The sequence below is a fragment of the Sander lucioperca genome, chromosome 8, assembly GCF_008315115.2.
Source record: "Sander lucioperca isolate FBNREF2018 chromosome 8, SLUC_FBN_1.2, whole genome shotgun sequence".
Classification (NCBI taxonomy): Eukaryota; Metazoa; Chordata; class Actinopteri; order Perciformes; family Percidae; genus Sander; species Sander lucioperca.
Genome location: NC_050180.1, coordinates 31,448,716 through 31,466,997, shown reverse-complemented (window position 1 = coordinate 31,466,997; position 18,282 = coordinate 31,448,716). Strand labels below are relative to the sequence as shown.

Below are 18,282 nucleotides of genomic sequence, written 5' to 3'. Positions count from 1 at the left end.
GCCTACGACAGCACAGCTGGGTGGTTTCCTGGACACACCTGGATGTGATGTTGGGTGCGGTCAGACGTTCAACAGATTTATATCTTTGATAAATAGAGGAAATGAATGTGTGATGTTATTTACCGTCTCAAAGTTGAGCAGCGAGTCTACGGCTCTGGACTTGGCATTGTTGTCTTGGTTGTTCATCTCTCTCCTGTATTTCGTCCTCCACTCTGTGATCAGAATGGTACAGGCTGCACACAGAGTTAGTCTGGTTAATATCGGTTCAGAGTTGAATTTGACAAGATGGTTATGTAAGCAACATATACAATCTAAATATATGGAACATATAGAAAGGGAGATAGGGGGGAAAAATGTTCTGGGTTGTTTGTATTTCTTGAAACCAATCACAATAGTTAAAGTGAATATATGTAACTTTTAAATGTTTCTGAAACTGTGTAATTTTTCATCTGATGATCTTAAATGACCTGTAACAGCAAACGAGACTAACAGTCAAAAGAACTCTATTTGTAAGTAGTTTTTATTAATGCCTTTGACCGGGTCCAATTTTAAATAAATGTATTTGAGTTCAAAGTCAGAATTCTGACTTTAAACTCAGAACTCAAATACATTTTTCATGTGTGGCCCTAATCCTCTTCCGTTTATACGCTTGTTATTTCAAGTTAATGAGATATCACACACACGCACACACACACACACACACACACACCAAAAAATACATAGTTAGTCACAGTTTAGACACAGGATAAAAGATAGGAATTCAATAAGAAATATTCATAAAATGTGTAGAAAAACTTATAGTTAGGGAAAAAGACCCTTCAGTCAGGCAGATCAACTGTTTATTCAGCTAATAGTAATATTTAGGTAAATAAAATGTTTTCATATTGATAATGTGACACACACACGCACACACACACACACACACACACGCAAACACACACACACACACACACACACACACACAGTCTGACTCACTGAGGTAGAGGACCATGCAGGTGAAAACGATGAGTCCAAACCAGATATTAAAGTAGGAGACGAAGTAGATGATGGCGATGATGATGTCACAGATGGTGGGGAGGATACTGAACAGGATGTAGCTAAAGACAGAAAACAACCAGAAGATGAATTAATGAGTGTTGTTGGGTACCGTGGTTCCATGGCCCTCATTGTGTCCCAAGAAGAAGAACTTGTTTTGGTAACAGAGTTGAGGATAAATGTCTCCACCTATCTGTCCTACCTCAGCAGGTTGTTGATGGAGGACGTGCCTCTGTCGACGCTCCTCAGCACGTCTCCGGTGCGTCGCTCCAGGTGCCAGCGCAGAGACAAGCCATGCAGGTGGGAAAACAAACACACCTGGAGTGTGGAGGGAGGGGGACAGAAAGAGACTTCCAGTAATGTGACTAAACACACACCGCCTACAGCCATTACTTACTGAGAACATGTCCAGTGTAAATGCTGAATTTGAAATGAAATTAACAGCTTTAACCCTCGTATTGTCTTCCCGTCGAACATGCACTTGTTGTCAAGACCGGCGATGCTATAAAATTGAAGAAAACACTCAAAGGAGTGATCATTAATTTTACTCGCAAAGAGCGTTGTGTAGAACCATCAATGTTATTTTGGGGCAATTTGGTTTAAAGAAACCCATATTCTGAAGTAGAAACTTTTGAAAACGGGTCAAATTTGACTAGAGGACAACCAGAAGGGTTTGGGGTTCTGGATGAAAATTGTCCCCAGATAATAAATACAATTATTCTGTAACACTTTACTTGAAGGTATCTACATAAGAGTGACATGACAGTGTCATGTCACTTTTATGTAGATACCTTCAAGTAAAGTGTAACCAAATATTTGTATTTAAAGCTCAATCTAATCTAAACTAATGTGAATTTAAATTTCCTTAAAAGAAAATCACTGCAATTATAAAGTAGCATAACAAATATATTTGCTCTAGTAAAGAGTGGGACTATATATAAAACTTGAAAATATGCTCTACCTGTCATATGTTTATTTCAGTTTCTACATATGGTTGATATACACCTAAATATTTGAATTACTGAAAGGATCCTATTTTATTTTGTCTCTTTTTGTCTTTCATCTATTTATTTTTTGAATGTTTAATATTTATTAATTATTATTATCATTAAAATATTTACTTTTTCCTTTTGTCTAATTGTTTATTTTCATTTCTTTATTTTTTGTGGGGTTGTGTTTTTGTTACAGTGATGTTTTCATCTCACATTGGTGAGTACAACATTATTATAACAGATAGAAATTATGAGCAAAACTCCAAAAACATGACCCAAGTGGTAATAAACCAGAATTAAGCTTGAATTATACTGTGAAGTGTAAATGGGCAAATAAAAACAGTAGGAAGTGAAACTCACAAAGTCAGACTTTAAAGGTGAAAAATTCAGGAAACAAAAGAAGAAGTCGAAGTGTACCTGAACGCCTCGGCTGGTAAACTGCTGAACTTTGATCCACATGAACTGGCGCAGGTTGCTGATGAAACCAGAGGTCCCTGCAAGGAACAACCGAGAGAGAAAGATAAGAGAGATGCCAAAGCATTTCATGCACACATCCACTCTCAACCACACAGGAAGTAGCTTATATTCTGTGACAAAAACACATTTTATTTTGTACATACACATTCCTCTATAAATGAACACACACCTGCCCCTCCGCCCTGTAGGAACTTGAGCAGTGTGTAGATGCAGACAGTGGCAATCAGCGAAGTCCATGAGCTTTCGCCTCCTGCAGAAAGCTCATTCACTGCGCACGCAAACACACACACACACACACACACACACACACACACACACACACACACACACACACACACAAATACAAAAGATTTTCCTTTCCGTCTTCACCATCATAAACTTTGGTTTTCAAATGACAGCAATTATATTCAGTGAGGCAGCCGGAGGACGCCTTTTCCCACCGAAACACACACACACACACACACACACACACACACACACACACACACACACACAGAGACACACAGAGAGAGAGAGAGTCATGAACACACACACACACACACAGAGTCATGAACACATTCACATACTCCCCTTTCTGCCCCATAGACACATTCTCATTCATTACCATTTTGTACAAGTGCTGGGAATCAGGATGCACTGAAAAAACAGACAGACATGAGGGGGGGAGGAGGAGAAGAAAAACTGAAGATCCAGACAGAGAGATAGACATGATGAGAAAAGAAGGGAGAACATAACATAAAAAGATGGAGAGAAATGAATAAAGAAATGTGTTCTTTAACTTTCTAGTGTGTGTTTTCAGTGGGGGGGTATTTTCAACTCTTTGGCATCGGGTCCTGGAGTCGGAGGGTGGGAGGCGGGGTCGGACCCAGAGACAAAACGTCTGTTGTACCGGTGTGTTAACTCCACCAAAAAGGCCGCTAATGCCGGCTAAGCATGACTGGCAGGAGGGGTGACCTCCCAGAAAACCCTCCAAACACACATACATGCACGCGCACACACACACGCACACACGCACACACACACACACACACACACACACACACACACACACACACACACACACACACACACAGACACACCAACAACAACCAAACCCCCCCCCCCCCTCCCACTCTGAAACCTCCTCCACGCCCTCCTCATCACACAAAGCAGCGCTCGGCTTCATTCTCACAGCACTGACTTATACTTTCATGTTGCTCCAGGAGCCAAATGGCCAATTTCCTAAAGAGGAAAGTAGCTGACGACAAACTGAACGCTGACTTCCTCTGAAGTGGAGACTTCTGGGTTGTTGCCTTGTGGTGGATGCAGTCTTGTGTACAAAATAGGGCACAAAAGACTTTGGCAAATGATGAGGTTACTTCCTCCTTCAAACCAATAAGATCTCATTCCACAGGAGCTGAACTGTTTTATAACACATGACTACACCAGCACAAACTATTGTAATGTTTATTTTATGATTTAGATTATGATGTAATATCAGATCCTATCGCTAACTGTATGAAGTCATTGGCTGGCATTTGTTGCTTTATGGATCAGTTGTTTGGTTTTGAACATTTCTTTGGCATTAAGTGAATGATTAATGGTCAGTATTTGTGCAACTGTTGTTGTCAGGTTTGATGTATTATGCTTTATCTTTGACTTCATTTTCAAATATTACAGGAATGTCTGTTTAAATCAACCTAAAAGGGTCATACACATGGTTCACATTCAAGATTATTCCTGTTTAGTGTTATGATTTTTCTCCTTGAGTAATGCAAACATTACAGATGCTTTTTGACTTAAAGGCCCCATATTGTAAAAAAAGATTTCCATGTCTTTTTTTAATTATAAGGCAGGTCGGGGTGCTATATAAATACTGTGAAAGTTACAAAAACGCTCAATTCACAGAGAAAAACACAGCGCACATATTCAGAAACTGTGCCTTTAAACAGACAAACTTTCTTGAAGCTCTGGTCCAAGTTCTGCTGTTTAACAATATGACAACCTGACAACCCAGAGCGTACGAACACACTCCGACACTACACACTCGGAGGAAATCAAGGACATAATCAATCAAGGACATAAGGAAACAAGGGAGACTCAAAAAACTTGAGCACACTGCCATCTACAGTTTGGACAGTAAAATGACAACCGTTTCAGTTTGAGTTCTGTTCCTGAGATGTGTTTGTATTAAAGTTTTTCAGTTTTTGTATCACTACATACCACACGTTTTAAATACACATTTGGTGAACTAAGAAAGACCAGGATCTCCTATTAGCTTCTCTGTTTGTAAGTGCTTACCAATGTTCTTGGAGTAAACAGGCACCAGCACGTTAACCAGTCGCTCTGCTGCCAGCAGGCCCACACACAGGAGCACGAGTCCCTGCAGCGCTGCGTTGCCTTTGGGCCAGACGTATGGCAGTAACAGTTTCACCTTCCTCCCAAAGCCTTGCCACACAGACGGCAAGGAGGAAGAGGAGGAGGGAGAGGAGGAACGTTGGATCTGGATGGAGAGAGAGGAGAGTCAGAATATGGCTTTTTAGTATGTGTATTATCACTTCTATTGTTTTTTTTATATATATATATAAATGCCTTGTTTCTATTGTCTGTTCGTGTTCAGACTGAACCAGACATTCATTTTCTCCTCGCTTTATTTGCACAGATTCCACTGCTGGGAAGAAAATCTGGATCGTGCAACAATGCGGGCCTGCTTGGTTCGTTCATGGAATGATCGTAAAGATTTACAAAGAATATGTTTATGGCATTTATTCTCTAACTGGGATGTTTTGGGACCGATTGGTGGAGATTTGCTATGGACAAAATACACACGGCAATACACTGGTAAGAGCAAATTACGGTTAACCATGTATGCAGCTAATTTAAATAGCTCACGTTACTGTAATGTGTGAACGGTTCACTTCATTTAATATTTTATGTGGTGTTTTCTTTTGCGGGGTGCAAATGTTCCACCAAAACAAGTTCCTTCCCGAGACTATTTTGAAGAGCCACAGTCACTGCGTCTGGAGTTTAGCGCCGCCCATATAATAATGTCTGACTCATGATTAACAGTTGTTGTTTTTTTAAGTATAAAAATCAATGCAGCAGAAGAGATATCACATCATATTTCACTCAAACCTGGCGCCTACATTACCCACAATGCAACTCAACTGCCAACAGTAGCCTCCAGCCGCTAGCCTCAAGCAGCGATGAGGAGCATGCCGCAGAGGTCTGGTAAACTTCTTTCTAACTCCACAAACACAGAGTTTTTTGCTCTTACACAGTAGTGCTCCCCGATACCTGTAAACAGGCTTAAATAAAACCGATGTAGTTCCCCTTTAACGCTTACAAACTGGATGAAAGTTGACCTTTGGACAATTGAACCCAACCAAACACGTTTCTTTCCGTCATCTCACAAAGAGGCTTTAATGTAACAGAGAAGTTCTTTTGGGGTTTTTTGTGTGCAAACGTACAAAAAATGTAATCTAAGTGTCTGTTGTAAAAATAAACTTACAGAAGAATTTTGTAAGAAATCCCATGAAGGAACTCACCTCAACATTTACGACTCCTCTTTTTCCTTCTCTTCCACTCTTCACAGTGACGTCTGCCATCTGATTCACCTGCAGTTTACTCTGGTGTTAAAACGCCTTCCTTCAGCAGCAGAACAACTACAAGCCATACACACACATCCTTGTTACAGGATTACCGGCAAATATTTCATTAACTGGAGCTGTATTAGCGCCTGAAAGTTAAAACCTGCTGGGAGGGTTTTTAAAAGCAGTGAGAGTGACTGCACACACACACTTCTGTTGTGTTTTGAGCTTTCAGTTTAATGTAGTCAGCATTTTGCTTTGAGCTGTGAGCAGGGCAGTGTGTGTGTGTGCGTGTGCGTGTGTGCTTGCGCGTGTGTGTGTGTGTGTGTGTGTGTGTGTGTGTGTGTGTGTGTGTGTGTGTGTGCGTGTGTGTGTGTGTGTGTGTGTGCGTGCGCGCGTGTGTGTTGCATGTGTTTGCGTGTGTGTGTGTGTGTGTGTGTGTGTGTGTGTGTGTGTGCGTGTCCGTGTGCGTGTCCGTGTGCGTGTGCGTGTGTGTGTGTGTGCATGTGAGAGAGAGAGAGAGAGTATGTTTGTGTGCGACAGTGTCATTACAACAAGCATGAATATAAAATGAATATGTCAAATACTGTATTTCTATATTTTAGGTTATCAATGTATTCCAAATGTATGGAAAAACTGCCTTGGTATAGCTTATTATATGATTTCAATACATTGTATTACCTGTATTTGACAATTTATTTTGAAGTTAAAAGTGGGAAAGAAAGAAAGAAAGACATAAAACAATTTTTGGAGGAACATTTTCTCGTGGAACCTTGCACACAAATCCAAAGGCAGATGACTCATTATTTAAAGCAAAGACATTACACATTATGAATAACATAACAGTTGACATTTATGACTAAGTCTGGCAATCAGTTCAGTTCATTTTACTGCATTGTTACAAAATCAGCTCCCTAAATCAGACTCTTTAAGCCAATTTTAACATTTCATATTAACTTCCTGCAGCTATAGACTTAACAGTTCTGTAGTTCTGTCTGATCAGATTCAACGGAATCAGTGTGGAAAATCAGTGTGGAACCTGAAAAAATGCACACTCACTTATTACTTTTGTTTGGGGTTTGACATAATCTACTAAACTGTTCACTCAGCCTCTTAAAACAACTTTAAACCAGTATGGAGCTAAATCAGGGCCAAATGTTTTGTTAATTTGAAAAAGATATATATAGTTGAAAAACTAAAGCTTGAAATTGAAAATTTAAGTTTTGGTCTAAAACTTGAAAAATAAAACCATGTATTCAAACTAAAAATAAGTGTACCATTTTTTCTTTCAGTTTGAATAAAATTTAGATTAAATTCTGGAATTATTTTGAATAAATTATTAATTTTCATTTTTCACTTTTATATTTGTTTTCAGTTCCACATTTCATGTTTTCAGATTCAAAACTTATTTTTTTTTACGGTTTCAAATCTTTTTTTTCAGTTTCAGATCTGTTTTTCAGTTTCAGACTTTTGGCCCAGAGTTTGCGTAGGGGGCGTGGCTTCAACTCAGAGGGGCATGGAATTATGAGTGACAGCCTAACAAAGAAGGCAGAAGACTCTCCTCAGTCATGTTGCCTTCAGGAAATTGTGTTACTGCGAGAACTTTGACTGAATGCTTTCTATCCACCATATACATGTGATTTTTACTAAACAAACTGATGCCAGTGACAAAGTTCCATTTAAAAAACTGTTTTGGACAACACGTGGTACCAATTACACTATAAGAGCAATAAACTTCCACGTACGACTTTGAATGTATGCACCACAGTATTCACTCGGCAGTCAGCATGGCGTCCACTCCACCAAGGCAACCCTGGTGCCAGCGCACAGGTAAGACGTGAAAGATATTAGCATTTTTGAATAGATACTTTGGGACATTATCCCCGCAGTGGCATTTTTTTTTTGTCATTAACACATAAAGGGAAAATAGGTGGACAGCTGGACAAAGCTGGAAATGAAGCATCGCTAGCACTAAAGTTAGCATTAACTAATGTTAGCTTCACACTAGCTGGTGTTTTTACACTAATTTCAGTGTCCAGCTCAAGTTTTTTGACTTTAACGTGTAGTGTCTTTGTTAACCTCTGTTTGTCAGAATGACCATAACTCGACAGTGGCTGCGATGCTTCATTTCCAGCTTTGTCCAGCTGTCCACCTATTTTCCCTTTATGCGTTACTGACAAAAAAATGCCACTGCGGGGATAATCCCAAAGTATCTATTCAAAAATGCTAATATCTTTCACGTCTTACCTGTGCGCTGGCACCAGGGTTGCCTTGGCGGAGCGGACGCCATGCTGACTGCCGAGTGAATACTGTGGTGCATTCATTCAAAGTCGTACGTGGAAGTGGGAGAAGTCATTGTTCCTGCTGAACTGCACAATCTGGCACAGTTTATTGCTCTTATAGTGTAACTGGTACCACGTGTTATCCAAAACAGTATTTTAAATGGAACTTTGTCACTTTGAGGAGAGTCTTCTGCCTGATTTGTTAGGCTGTCACTCATAATTCCATGGCTCTCTGAGTTGAAGCCACGCCCCCTACACAAAATCTGGGCCAAAAGTCTGAAACTGAAAAAAACTGATCTGAAACTGAAAAACAGATCTGAAACTTTAAAAAAAAGATTTGAAGCCGTAAAAAAAATAAGTTTTGAATCAGAAAACATGAAATGTGGAACTGAAAACAAATATAAAAGTGAAAAATGAAAATTTTTAATTTATTCAAAAATAATTCCAGAATTTAATCTAAATTTTATTCAAACTGAAAGAAAAATTGGTACACTTATTTTTAGTTTGAATACATAGTTTTATTTTTCAAGTTTTAGTTATATATTTTTTTCAAATTAACAAAACATTTGGCCCTGATTTAGCTCCATAAAACCAGAAGCTTAAATGCAGCTTAAAAATGTTCAGGACATGTGAATGTATTCAGCTTCTCTATAATCTTACTAAACTCAGCCAGTCAATCGGCTGAAAGTTGCATAAAGATTAACCTCTGTGGTATGATTCACATGCTGTTAAATATTTTGAATCAATGTATCGTTTGATAATTTCAACCAGTAAAGAATCACGAATGCTAGTGCTAACACCCAGTGCTAATGGTGAATCTTCTGACATTTAGTCTAAATGTTGGGGCACCACCCAGTGGACACACACACACACACACACACACACACACACACACACACACACACACACAGAGAGAGAAAAGGGGTTTCAGAGATAAGACAGAAAGAGGCAAGAATACAAACAAGCAGGTTGTTTATTAGTAAAGAGTAACAAACCAGCAGGTTGTAGGAAGAGGCAGCCTATACACACGTGTGCTGCTTCACACAGCTACATGAAGCCATCAGCATAACGTTTCTCTACGGACAAAGCTCAGCACGAACACTATCAGGATACCGCACGGGCTAGCATTCAACAGGGTGGAGCCACCACGGTGCTACGTGGCTCACCAAGCCATCACAGATGCATTGTGGGATTGGGACAGCCGGCCTGAAGTTTGACTCTGTGGAGAAGAAGAACTGAGTGTCTACAACAGAAAACGGCTGATCAGAGGGTTTAATGACACCTGGAATTAAAATGAGCTCCACCTGAATCAGCTGTAGCATAAAAGTGATGTGCACATTGATGCATCATTTATTATTATAATCCAATAACATAATATGCAGAATGGCCCATTTCAGAATTTGGGCCATTCTGCATGATAAGTACTTTTTGGTACTTAAAGTATATTTTGATGCTAATACTTTAATACTTTTACTTAAGTAACATTTTGAATGCAGGACTTTTACTTACTTATACTTCTTCCACCAGTGGTATTTACAATTGAAGATTATCTGTGTAGAAAACATCTCAACCTGCTAAACTGTTGGTGGTAATCAGATTTAGTTTTCTGACGCAGTGATGCATTTTGAAAAGATGTGTATTTCAATATAATCCACCAGGGATCCGTTTCAGAAAGCAGGTTTAGTGAAAACTCTGAGTTTGTTAACCCTGAGATGAGAGAAACTCTGGGTTTTCTGTTTCAGAAAGAGAGGTAACTTAACCTCAGAGTCAGTTACTATGGTAACTGAGTCTGTGAACCTAACCTGGTCGGGAGCAGGTTTTCTTCAATAAAACTTGAGTTTCTCTCAGTCACCTCCCTCTGACACAGCGCTCTTTCATTTCCTCATTCATTCATTCAGTCTGTATCAGGTGCAGTTTGTTATCGGCATGAATAAAAAAACAGGGTTGGTTTATTAACCATGTTAGGCAGACTATAAAAGTTTTTTTTTTCAAAACATGGCATTTCCTTTTGTCGACGATCCTGTTGATGTAGAAGCTGTATTACTTCGCAGGGAGTTAAACATATGTCGGGAGATGATATTGAGGCCCCGACTATAGACACATTTTCATTTCCAGATACTAGCCTACCTATTTGAGCGGTATCGTTTTTCTTCCCAGTCTATCAGTTATGTAGCCTACATACTACTTACTAACGCCACCCATCGTGGACATGCTCTACATGCCAGCACATTAAGCCTGGTTCACACGGCAGGATAATTAGGCCGATTTTAGCCCCGATTCACCCCTTCCGACAATCTTAAGGATGCTCCGATTATCGTGAAATAATCTGATCAGATATTCCTGCCGTGTGTGGTGTGTTAAGACTGCTCTCGTCTGCTCGGAAGGACGTCGGGACCGCTCCGATCTCAAATCGGGGATATCCAACATGTTGGATTTTTTTGGCCCGATTTCTCCTTGTGTGTGGTGTCCCCCGGGGACAAACGAGCACGCAGCCTGTGGACTGTGGCGTGTAGCCAATCAGAAGGCGAGGTGACGAGGCGGCGAGGAAAGCACCGGGAAACAAAATCAAAACAGCCGGCGGCATGGCGCACCAGAAAGTCCGGTGGACGTCGGAGATAAGTATAGCAGGTATAGTCCATGCTCGCGTTGTCTCCACTTCTTTGACCATCGCCTTTTCTTTTGATAACGTTTTTTTTTGGTTAAAAACAAACTACAAACTATCGCCACTGCATCCTCTTCGTCCGCCATGATTGTTTACTCTGAAGTCACGTTTGATCTCGAGGGATTTTGCGAGATTTCCCGTCTGACCTGGGAATGCTCGGGAGTCAAATCGGTTCGTGTGTGATGTGTTGATTTTGCCGTGTGCTGCGCACCACACACTGTACGACCAAAACTGTTAGACCCGTGATTTTTTCTCTCAGGATTGGAAAATCGGCCGACAATTTTAAAATCGTCCCGTGTGAACCAGGCTTTATTTGTGTCGCATTGTGTTTTTTTGCAAACAGCAGTTTTCTTTACAACATTGGTGATGCGGAGCATATAAAGCAACTGTACAGAGCCGTCAGAAAAGTGTGCCTCGCTCTGAAACGTGTTTTAAACGTTTGTGTAGAGTTCCCTGGACACAAACCAGTAAGAGCCAAAAATAAAAATAAATAAATGATTGTAAATCATAATTCTGTTTATGATGGTGCTGCAACATCAGAATGGGATTAGTAGTAGTTTACTTTTCGCCCTCAGGATTGGACCTAAAAGAAATGATAGGTGTAGCCTACTACCATTCCAGTTTTCATCAGTAATATTATAGGTTACCTGTGATTAAATATGAAATTAATACACTATATTAGAGCTTACGTATTGACTCGAGCAGCAATTTTTTCCCACAACCAATTCTCGCTATTTTACAGCAGCCGCTGTGTTGCTTTTTTTAACTAAATACATGTTCAAACTCGCTGTATGTGCACATGAGTATTTCCGCCGACCCGTTTGTTTGTGGTTGTTACCATGGTGAATCGTAGTATCATGGCTCCATTCATGCTGCCTTTTTATAGTGGTGGTGGACGCGCTTAACTCTGAGTGAACCTACTCTGAGTTGATTGAACCAACTCAAATCAGCTGTTCTGGAACCGAAAACTCAGAGTTTCTCATCTCAGGGTAAATCAACTCAGAGTTCAGGGTTAGACTCAGAGTTTGTTAAACCTCCTTCCTGAAACAGGCCCCTGCTCAAAGCACATGGCAAATAGGTGTGAATGAGGCTGAATATCATCCTTAAAATAGGTCTAGAATCTGACTGAAAGACCTTTGGATTATTTCTCATGTTTTACCTTCTAGATATTCCCTATAAGCTGAAAGACAAAATGTGAATGAAAGGGCCACGTCTTACCAAAACATCACTAAGTTGTCTTTGTTTACTTTCTTTCTCTTGTCTTTTTGTTGGCTTGTTGATTGTAGGAATTTCCCAAAAAACAGACTCAACATAAAAGGAGTGATTCAATTTCTTCCTTACTTTCTGACAGACCTGATTGATTGATGGGAGAATCCTTTGTCAGATTTTACATAGTTCAGACAACCAACAGATCAGCTCTGTTCTTCACAGAGTTAAATCCAAGCCGCTGCTGCGCTCAAACATCAGGATAAGTGAAACCAGAGGGGGAAGCTGTACTGGCTTTAGACAGAACCAGTACATTACATACTGTACACCACTAGGCGAATCAAACTTTTTTTTATATTTCCATTGCCAGTTTAAATCCAGATGGATTTAAATCCAGATGGATTTAAACTGCCAGTTTCACTCCAGAGGTTGCTTCAATTGATCGTCTTTACAGGAAACTATTAGCAATTTAACAAGACAGAAATACAGACCTCAGTAAAGCTTAAATATTCTGGTGAGTTGCTGGAATATTATGAGCTTTGAAGGCTGGGTTATACTTTATGCCTCATGAAGACCCTGAGTGCTAAGCTAAAATACCACGATGCAGAGCACGCATTTTATCTTTTCAGTTGAAATGTAAACAGAGTAAATGAAGGGCTCAGGCTCTTTAAAAGATCATGGAAACCAGCAGAGACGGACCTGTGGCATGTTTTGTTCTGATTTTCATCTTCATTATGGTTTGTTTTTTATAAACGACATACATTTGCTTACTTAAGGGATTTTAGGATCACCTTCAATTGTTAGCAGCAGTAACGATTTGTTTATCGTCCAGTGAAAATCATAAACTGAAGGCAGTAAGAGTCCTGTGGCAGCCATGTTTTTTCCATTCAAGAGAAACATCTTGGAATTTCACAGCTATTAGGGGGCCGAGGCTGCAAAGTATGGAGCCCCAAAGCGTTCAATATTAAATTAATAAATTATAAAATATGTATCGTATTGTGAAATAAACCTGCATTTTTCAGAATAACTTTATTACCGCACGTCATTTTAATTCAATTCCAAAAGTTTGTTTTCTTTTAGTCTGTTTTTAATCTCCAGCATTTTCCCCAATGAAAAAAAGTTTTTCATAATGCCACTTTTTTATCATCTTTATTTTATGTTTATGACCAACTGTCAATAATGTCACTATATTCAGCTATGATTAGATTCATTTCACAGTTTTATGGTTAAATTACATTAGTTGTCCATATTTATTTATATTATTTGTTTGACGTATTTATCTAATATTGAACACTGAGTCTCCATAGCTGACCAAGATGACAGATTTTTATGAGTGGACTGTGGATTGTTTCAGTACTGTTGTCAACAGCGTGTTGCCATTAGTGTGTTAGTTGATCCAGTTAGCAGTAAACTGTAAGTACTTTTCACATTTATTTTAAACCATTTAACACAAAGCTGTTCTGTGTATCAGGAGGAGAAGATAATGCTGTGTATTGTTTACAGAGTTTGCTGCCATGCGTTATCATGAGATAACCCCTCAGTATACAGCAGAGAAACCTTGTGTTTCCCGAGGCACCTGGGTAGCTCACCTGGTAGAGTGTGCGCCCCATGTACAGAGGCTCAGTTGCAGCGGCCGCAGGGTCAATTCCAACCTGCAGCCCTGTTGCATGTCGTCTCCCTTCTATCTCCCCTCCCTTTCATGCCTAAATAAATAAATAAAGGCCTTAAAAGCCAAAAAAAAAAAAAAAATCATCTTTAAAAAAAGAACCCTTGTTTTTTCAACCTGGAGGGGTCGCTCTGTTGCAATTTTCCCTTCGGGAAGCTGAAATTTCCAACTTTCCTGATTCAAAGTCCCTGCTGAGAAGCTGAAACAGCAGAACACTGCTGATTCACTGGTACCTGAATATATCTCGATACAGCTGCACTGATAAACACAAACTACTACGCTCGCAGGGTGTTGTTGTACTAGACATCAAAGGGGAAAGTTACATTTGCACCATTCTGCATCCCTGGCTGCATGAAAAATAAATACTATTGTAGTACACTAAATCCTCGCGGGGCAGGTGGGGATGCAAAATGGTCAGAAGGGAGCTTTGTGAAAGCGAAAGCATTTGCTGAAAGCAGAGGACAGCACTTGTGATGGCAGAACACATTCTACATTTTTTTACATTCATCAGTAGAAACAGGACAGTAAATTCCCATTCAGGACCGATTCAGCAACCACATGAACTATTTTACAAGACAGATGAATGGGACCCATACACTATGGTTTGGTTACTTGCCACAGTGGCTGGTAGACAAATGTACAAACAGAAAAGAACACCAAATGCAACAGGTTTTCTTTTTAAGAAACAGACATACTTCTAACCTGATTTCTAAACCATCCCTGGTGAATTTACATGCAGGTTTTCCCTGATTATTCTACTTTTTTTGTAAACTACCTAAGCAATTTTTTGGGACAAAGTATTTGTAAACAGTGATACGAACAATTATTATTGTCATTTTTATTGTCCTTATTTTTCCGTCTCCATGGGGCTGTCTCTGTGTTCCAGTGTAAGGTCCAGTAGTCCTCTGTTTGCTCTGTGAAGTTATTCTGTTTGTTTTTTTCACCTAGCGATGTAGCGATGTTAGCAGCTACAAGTGCCCATTTCAACCCAGTTCATTGTAGTTCATGACAGTTCATTTTAGTATAGATCCCTCAGTGGTTTTATGTAAACTCCAGCAGTTCACTACAACCCTATTCACAATGTAAACTCTGCCGCTGCACAGTCCAGCAGCCGTTCAGTGACTTTGATTTACTCATCGTACGTCAACGCCACTTAGCGCAGACCAGACTGCTCCAGGTCACCATTGCAATTACGATTGCACTCTCAACTGCAGCCTTGAAATAAATAAACATTCAATAAATTAAAAGGCATACCATAGTAAGGGTTCAGTGCTGCAGCATCCAGTGCAAGAAGCTTTCCATGTTGGTGCTTTAAAAACGCAGCTACAGTTGTTAATGTACAGGAAATCCTCCGTGGTGACATAAGTGGTTTGTTATGTTTCATGCCAAATGGACAAAAAGAGTTAGATAAATATCATTTTTAAGTCCAGTTTTTTTGCTTTTTCTTGTTTAGGAGACACTTTTTTTAATATACTACTTACGTGGAGAGGATTTGTTTTATACTAGTAATGTTGTAAGTTAGTGGGGATGTGGACCGTTCCCTTCTCAACAAATCACCACACATTCAAGACTACATTTAGCAGAACATCCATGCTATGAAGTCAAATGTCTGCTTGTTATGCCGAAATTTCATTCATTAAGTGTCAACAACATTCTCGATGGCTCTGCTGAAATCCCCCGTCACAATTAACAGCTTTCTTTTTGTTACTGAAGCTCCTGAGTGAGACAGGCTTTGAGTCCCAGGATCAATCCTCAAATTCTAGTAATCCTGTCTAAGTGTTCTTGAGCAACACATAGACCCAGGATAAGAACAGCAAATAAACCAACATTTTCAAATGTCGTATGTACTGTAACTCTGGCTGTGATCAGTCAGATTCCCTTTGAAACTGTTCAGACTCTTTAATCCTCAATGGGAGATCCTCCCAATGCTGATTCAAACTAACTCTGTGATACACACACAATCCAAAGATCACACTTTGGGTTTCAACATTTTTTTTTGGGGTGAGATCTCCATCTGTCTAGCTAAAACGATTGTTTCAACATTAGGTGGGACAAATTATAACTGGGGAGTCTCATGGTCGCCCCCCAGGAAAATTTTGAGCATTAAACGCTTCATTTCCTGCATTCTAGTGAATTTTGCTGCAACAATTTGTGCCTTTTCTGCATGCACGTCTTTATTTATGTAAATGTTATTATTAATAATTAATGAATCGGCTGTATTGTTCAAAACTTTCTGCAGTTTCAAAACGTTACACGTGTTTTTTTTTTTGTTTTTTTTTTTTAGGAAACATGCACATCTTAACAAATATTTGCCTGCCACAGCATTTAAACTCTTTCACTTCATTAACCCGCTAGTTGTGATTATTGGCGGGGTTGTAAATAATCCCCCCCATCCCCTTTCCATAAATTACGCCTATGATATCACAGGTCAGGAACTCACAAATGCTTTTTTAAATATATTCAGTAATGTTAGCCAAAGCATGCTAGCTGAGCATGGGTGGTAAAATGCTTCTCGGTGAGTGTGATTCTGCAGGCCAGTTGGCAAGTGAGGCCGATCCCTGCTGCAGTGCTCCTGAGCAACAGCACCAACAGCCTTCCGCAGATCCAAGTCAAAGAGACAAGATACAATTAGCTCCTAACATGACTTTCAATTGCCTCCAATATATTATCTGTCCCTGGAAAAATAAACATTACAAATATAAATTAACATGTCGCCATTATGCCTGCTCACAGTGTGTTTTCTAAATGCTGTTTTTCTCAACTTTGAGGTCATTTCTTTGGGTTCTTGGGGGGGGGGAGTTCTAGGCGGTTTACGGGACCAGCTTCACATGTAATTAGTCTATATCCACGACTTTCCACTTCCGGGATTGCCCCGTTGCCGCCGTATGTCCTTCTTTTCGGTCAGGCATCGGTTACCTGCTTTCTTTGTGTTGGAATTTTAAACTCCGGTAGATTTCTGAGGACTATGGTTAACTGCTCCTCAGATCTCTGCAGGGTAAATCTAGACAGCTAGCTAGACTATCTGTCCAATCTGAGTTTTCTGTTGCACGACTAAAACAACTTTTTAACGAACACATGTTCCACCAAAACAAGTTCCTTTCCCGAGGCTATTTTGCAGACGCACCGTTGCTCTGCTCGGCGCATAGCGCCGCCCAAGACGATTGTGATTGGTTTAAAGAAACGCCAATAAACCAGAGAAACATTTCTCTCCCATCTCAGACTGCTGTGTGGACTAACCAGACCCTCCTTCGCAGCGCTGCGGAGAAAGGTCTGGCAAAAACTATGTAATTAATGGTTGATACAAGGCGAACAAAGATCAAAGTGTTAGTCAGTAATTAAATATCGTACAGCCATGAACTCAAATTATTTCTTCTGCGTAGAAGTTTGGTCTAGTGGTGACAGAGTTGCCTCGTGGCGCCACAGGAAGGATTCAGGCAACCAACTCCCTTTCCCACTCGCAGATTAATAAATACTACAGATAATTAAATGCTTCTAATATTTTTGTAATGTTATTGTGAGTGCCCTGTTGGTCCCAGATGGATTGTTATGGAGTGTCCCAACACTCAGAGCCCCTCTCCGTCACAGTGTGTTGCCCATGCTGCTGCTCACCAGCCCTTTGATATTCGTGATGGGCCGAACATCATGCAACTGTCTCCTTCGGTCAATGAATGTGGCCAACCGTGTGGTGTCCAGGGGCGTCTTGGAGTACTCCCCACCGTGTGCACCCCCGCGGCCCACCCACGGGTGTTGCAGACAGGAGGTAGCGCTCGGCCTCTTCCTGGGATCCTGCTGCAGCGCCGAGGACACAAAATCCCTCGCCGCCTGGCTCACATCGTGGAAGTATTCGTCCGGGAAGCAGAAGTCCAGGCGGCAGATGTTGACGCAGGTTTCCTCCGGCGATTCGTCCAGAAACGGGGAAACGCCGCTGAGCATCACGTAAGACAACACGCCGATGCTCCACACGTCCGTCGCGACGGAGACCGGCGTGCCCCGGATGAGCTCGGGCGCAGCAAACTCTGGGTTTCCGAGCAAGAGGTGGACATACCGGCGGTGGGCGGACAACTGCACAGCATCGCCCAGGTCGATGAGCTTAATGCCAGGAGTGGGAGAGCGGAGGTCCACCATGATGTTCTCAGGCTGCAGGACAGAGAAGCAGATTCACAATCAGATGAGAGTTAATGATTTTATGTTAATAATACAGACGATTCTTTTAAAAAAAAAAAAAAAAAAAAACTAAATGTTTGAAATTGTATCTCCAAAATTTAAAATATGTGTAACAAAGCACTGATAAATAGAACACTTAGCAAAAAAGACATAAAAGGCATCATAAATCGCAGTGGTGGACTGGGACCAAGTACATTTACTCAAGTACCAATTTGAGGTACTTGTACTT

At 40.5% G+C, this 18,282-nt stretch overlaps 2 protein-coding genes across 9 annotated transcripts in view; both read right to left on the bottom strand.

The window, feature by feature from the left end:
• The window catches only part of abcb6b (ATP-binding cassette, sub-family B (MDR/TAP), member 6b), a 42,762-nt gene extending 36,671 nt beyond the window's left edge, over window positions 1-6,091 (bottom strand). The window contains exons 1-7 of the mRNA XM_031300449.2: window positions 6,032-6,091; window positions 4,785-4,986; window positions 2,674-2,772; window positions 2,445-2,521; window positions 1,238-1,353; window positions 976-1,097; window positions 124-233 (exon numbers count right to left, since the gene is read on the bottom strand). Of these exons, the coding sequence (XP_031156309.1) occupies window positions 124-233; window positions 976-1,097; window positions 1,238-1,353; window positions 2,445-2,521; window positions 2,674-2,772; window positions 4,785-4,986; window positions 6,032-6,091 (786 nt within the window). The remainder of the gene's footprint in view (window positions 1-123; window positions 234-975; window positions 1,098-1,237; window positions 1,354-2,444; window positions 2,522-2,673; window positions 2,773-4,784; window positions 4,987-6,031) is intronic.
• kalrna (kalirin RhoGEF kinase a) overlaps window positions 1-18,282 on the bottom strand; it is a 225,550-nt gene that overhangs the window by 7,032 nt on the left and 200,236 nt on the right. For 7 of the 8 annotated variants that reach the window (XM_031307530.2, XM_031307602.2, XM_031307696.2 and 4 more), the window contains one exon: window positions 16,905-18,026. In XM_031307530.2, coding sequence (XP_031163390.1) covers window positions 17,469-18,026 — 558 coding nt within the window. In that variant the 3' untranslated portion in view covers window positions 16,905-17,468. Of the gene's footprint in view, window positions 1-10,533; window positions 10,540-16,904; window positions 18,027-18,282 lie in introns of those variants that run through there. The other variant, XM_036004305.1, reaches the window with a different exon arrangement.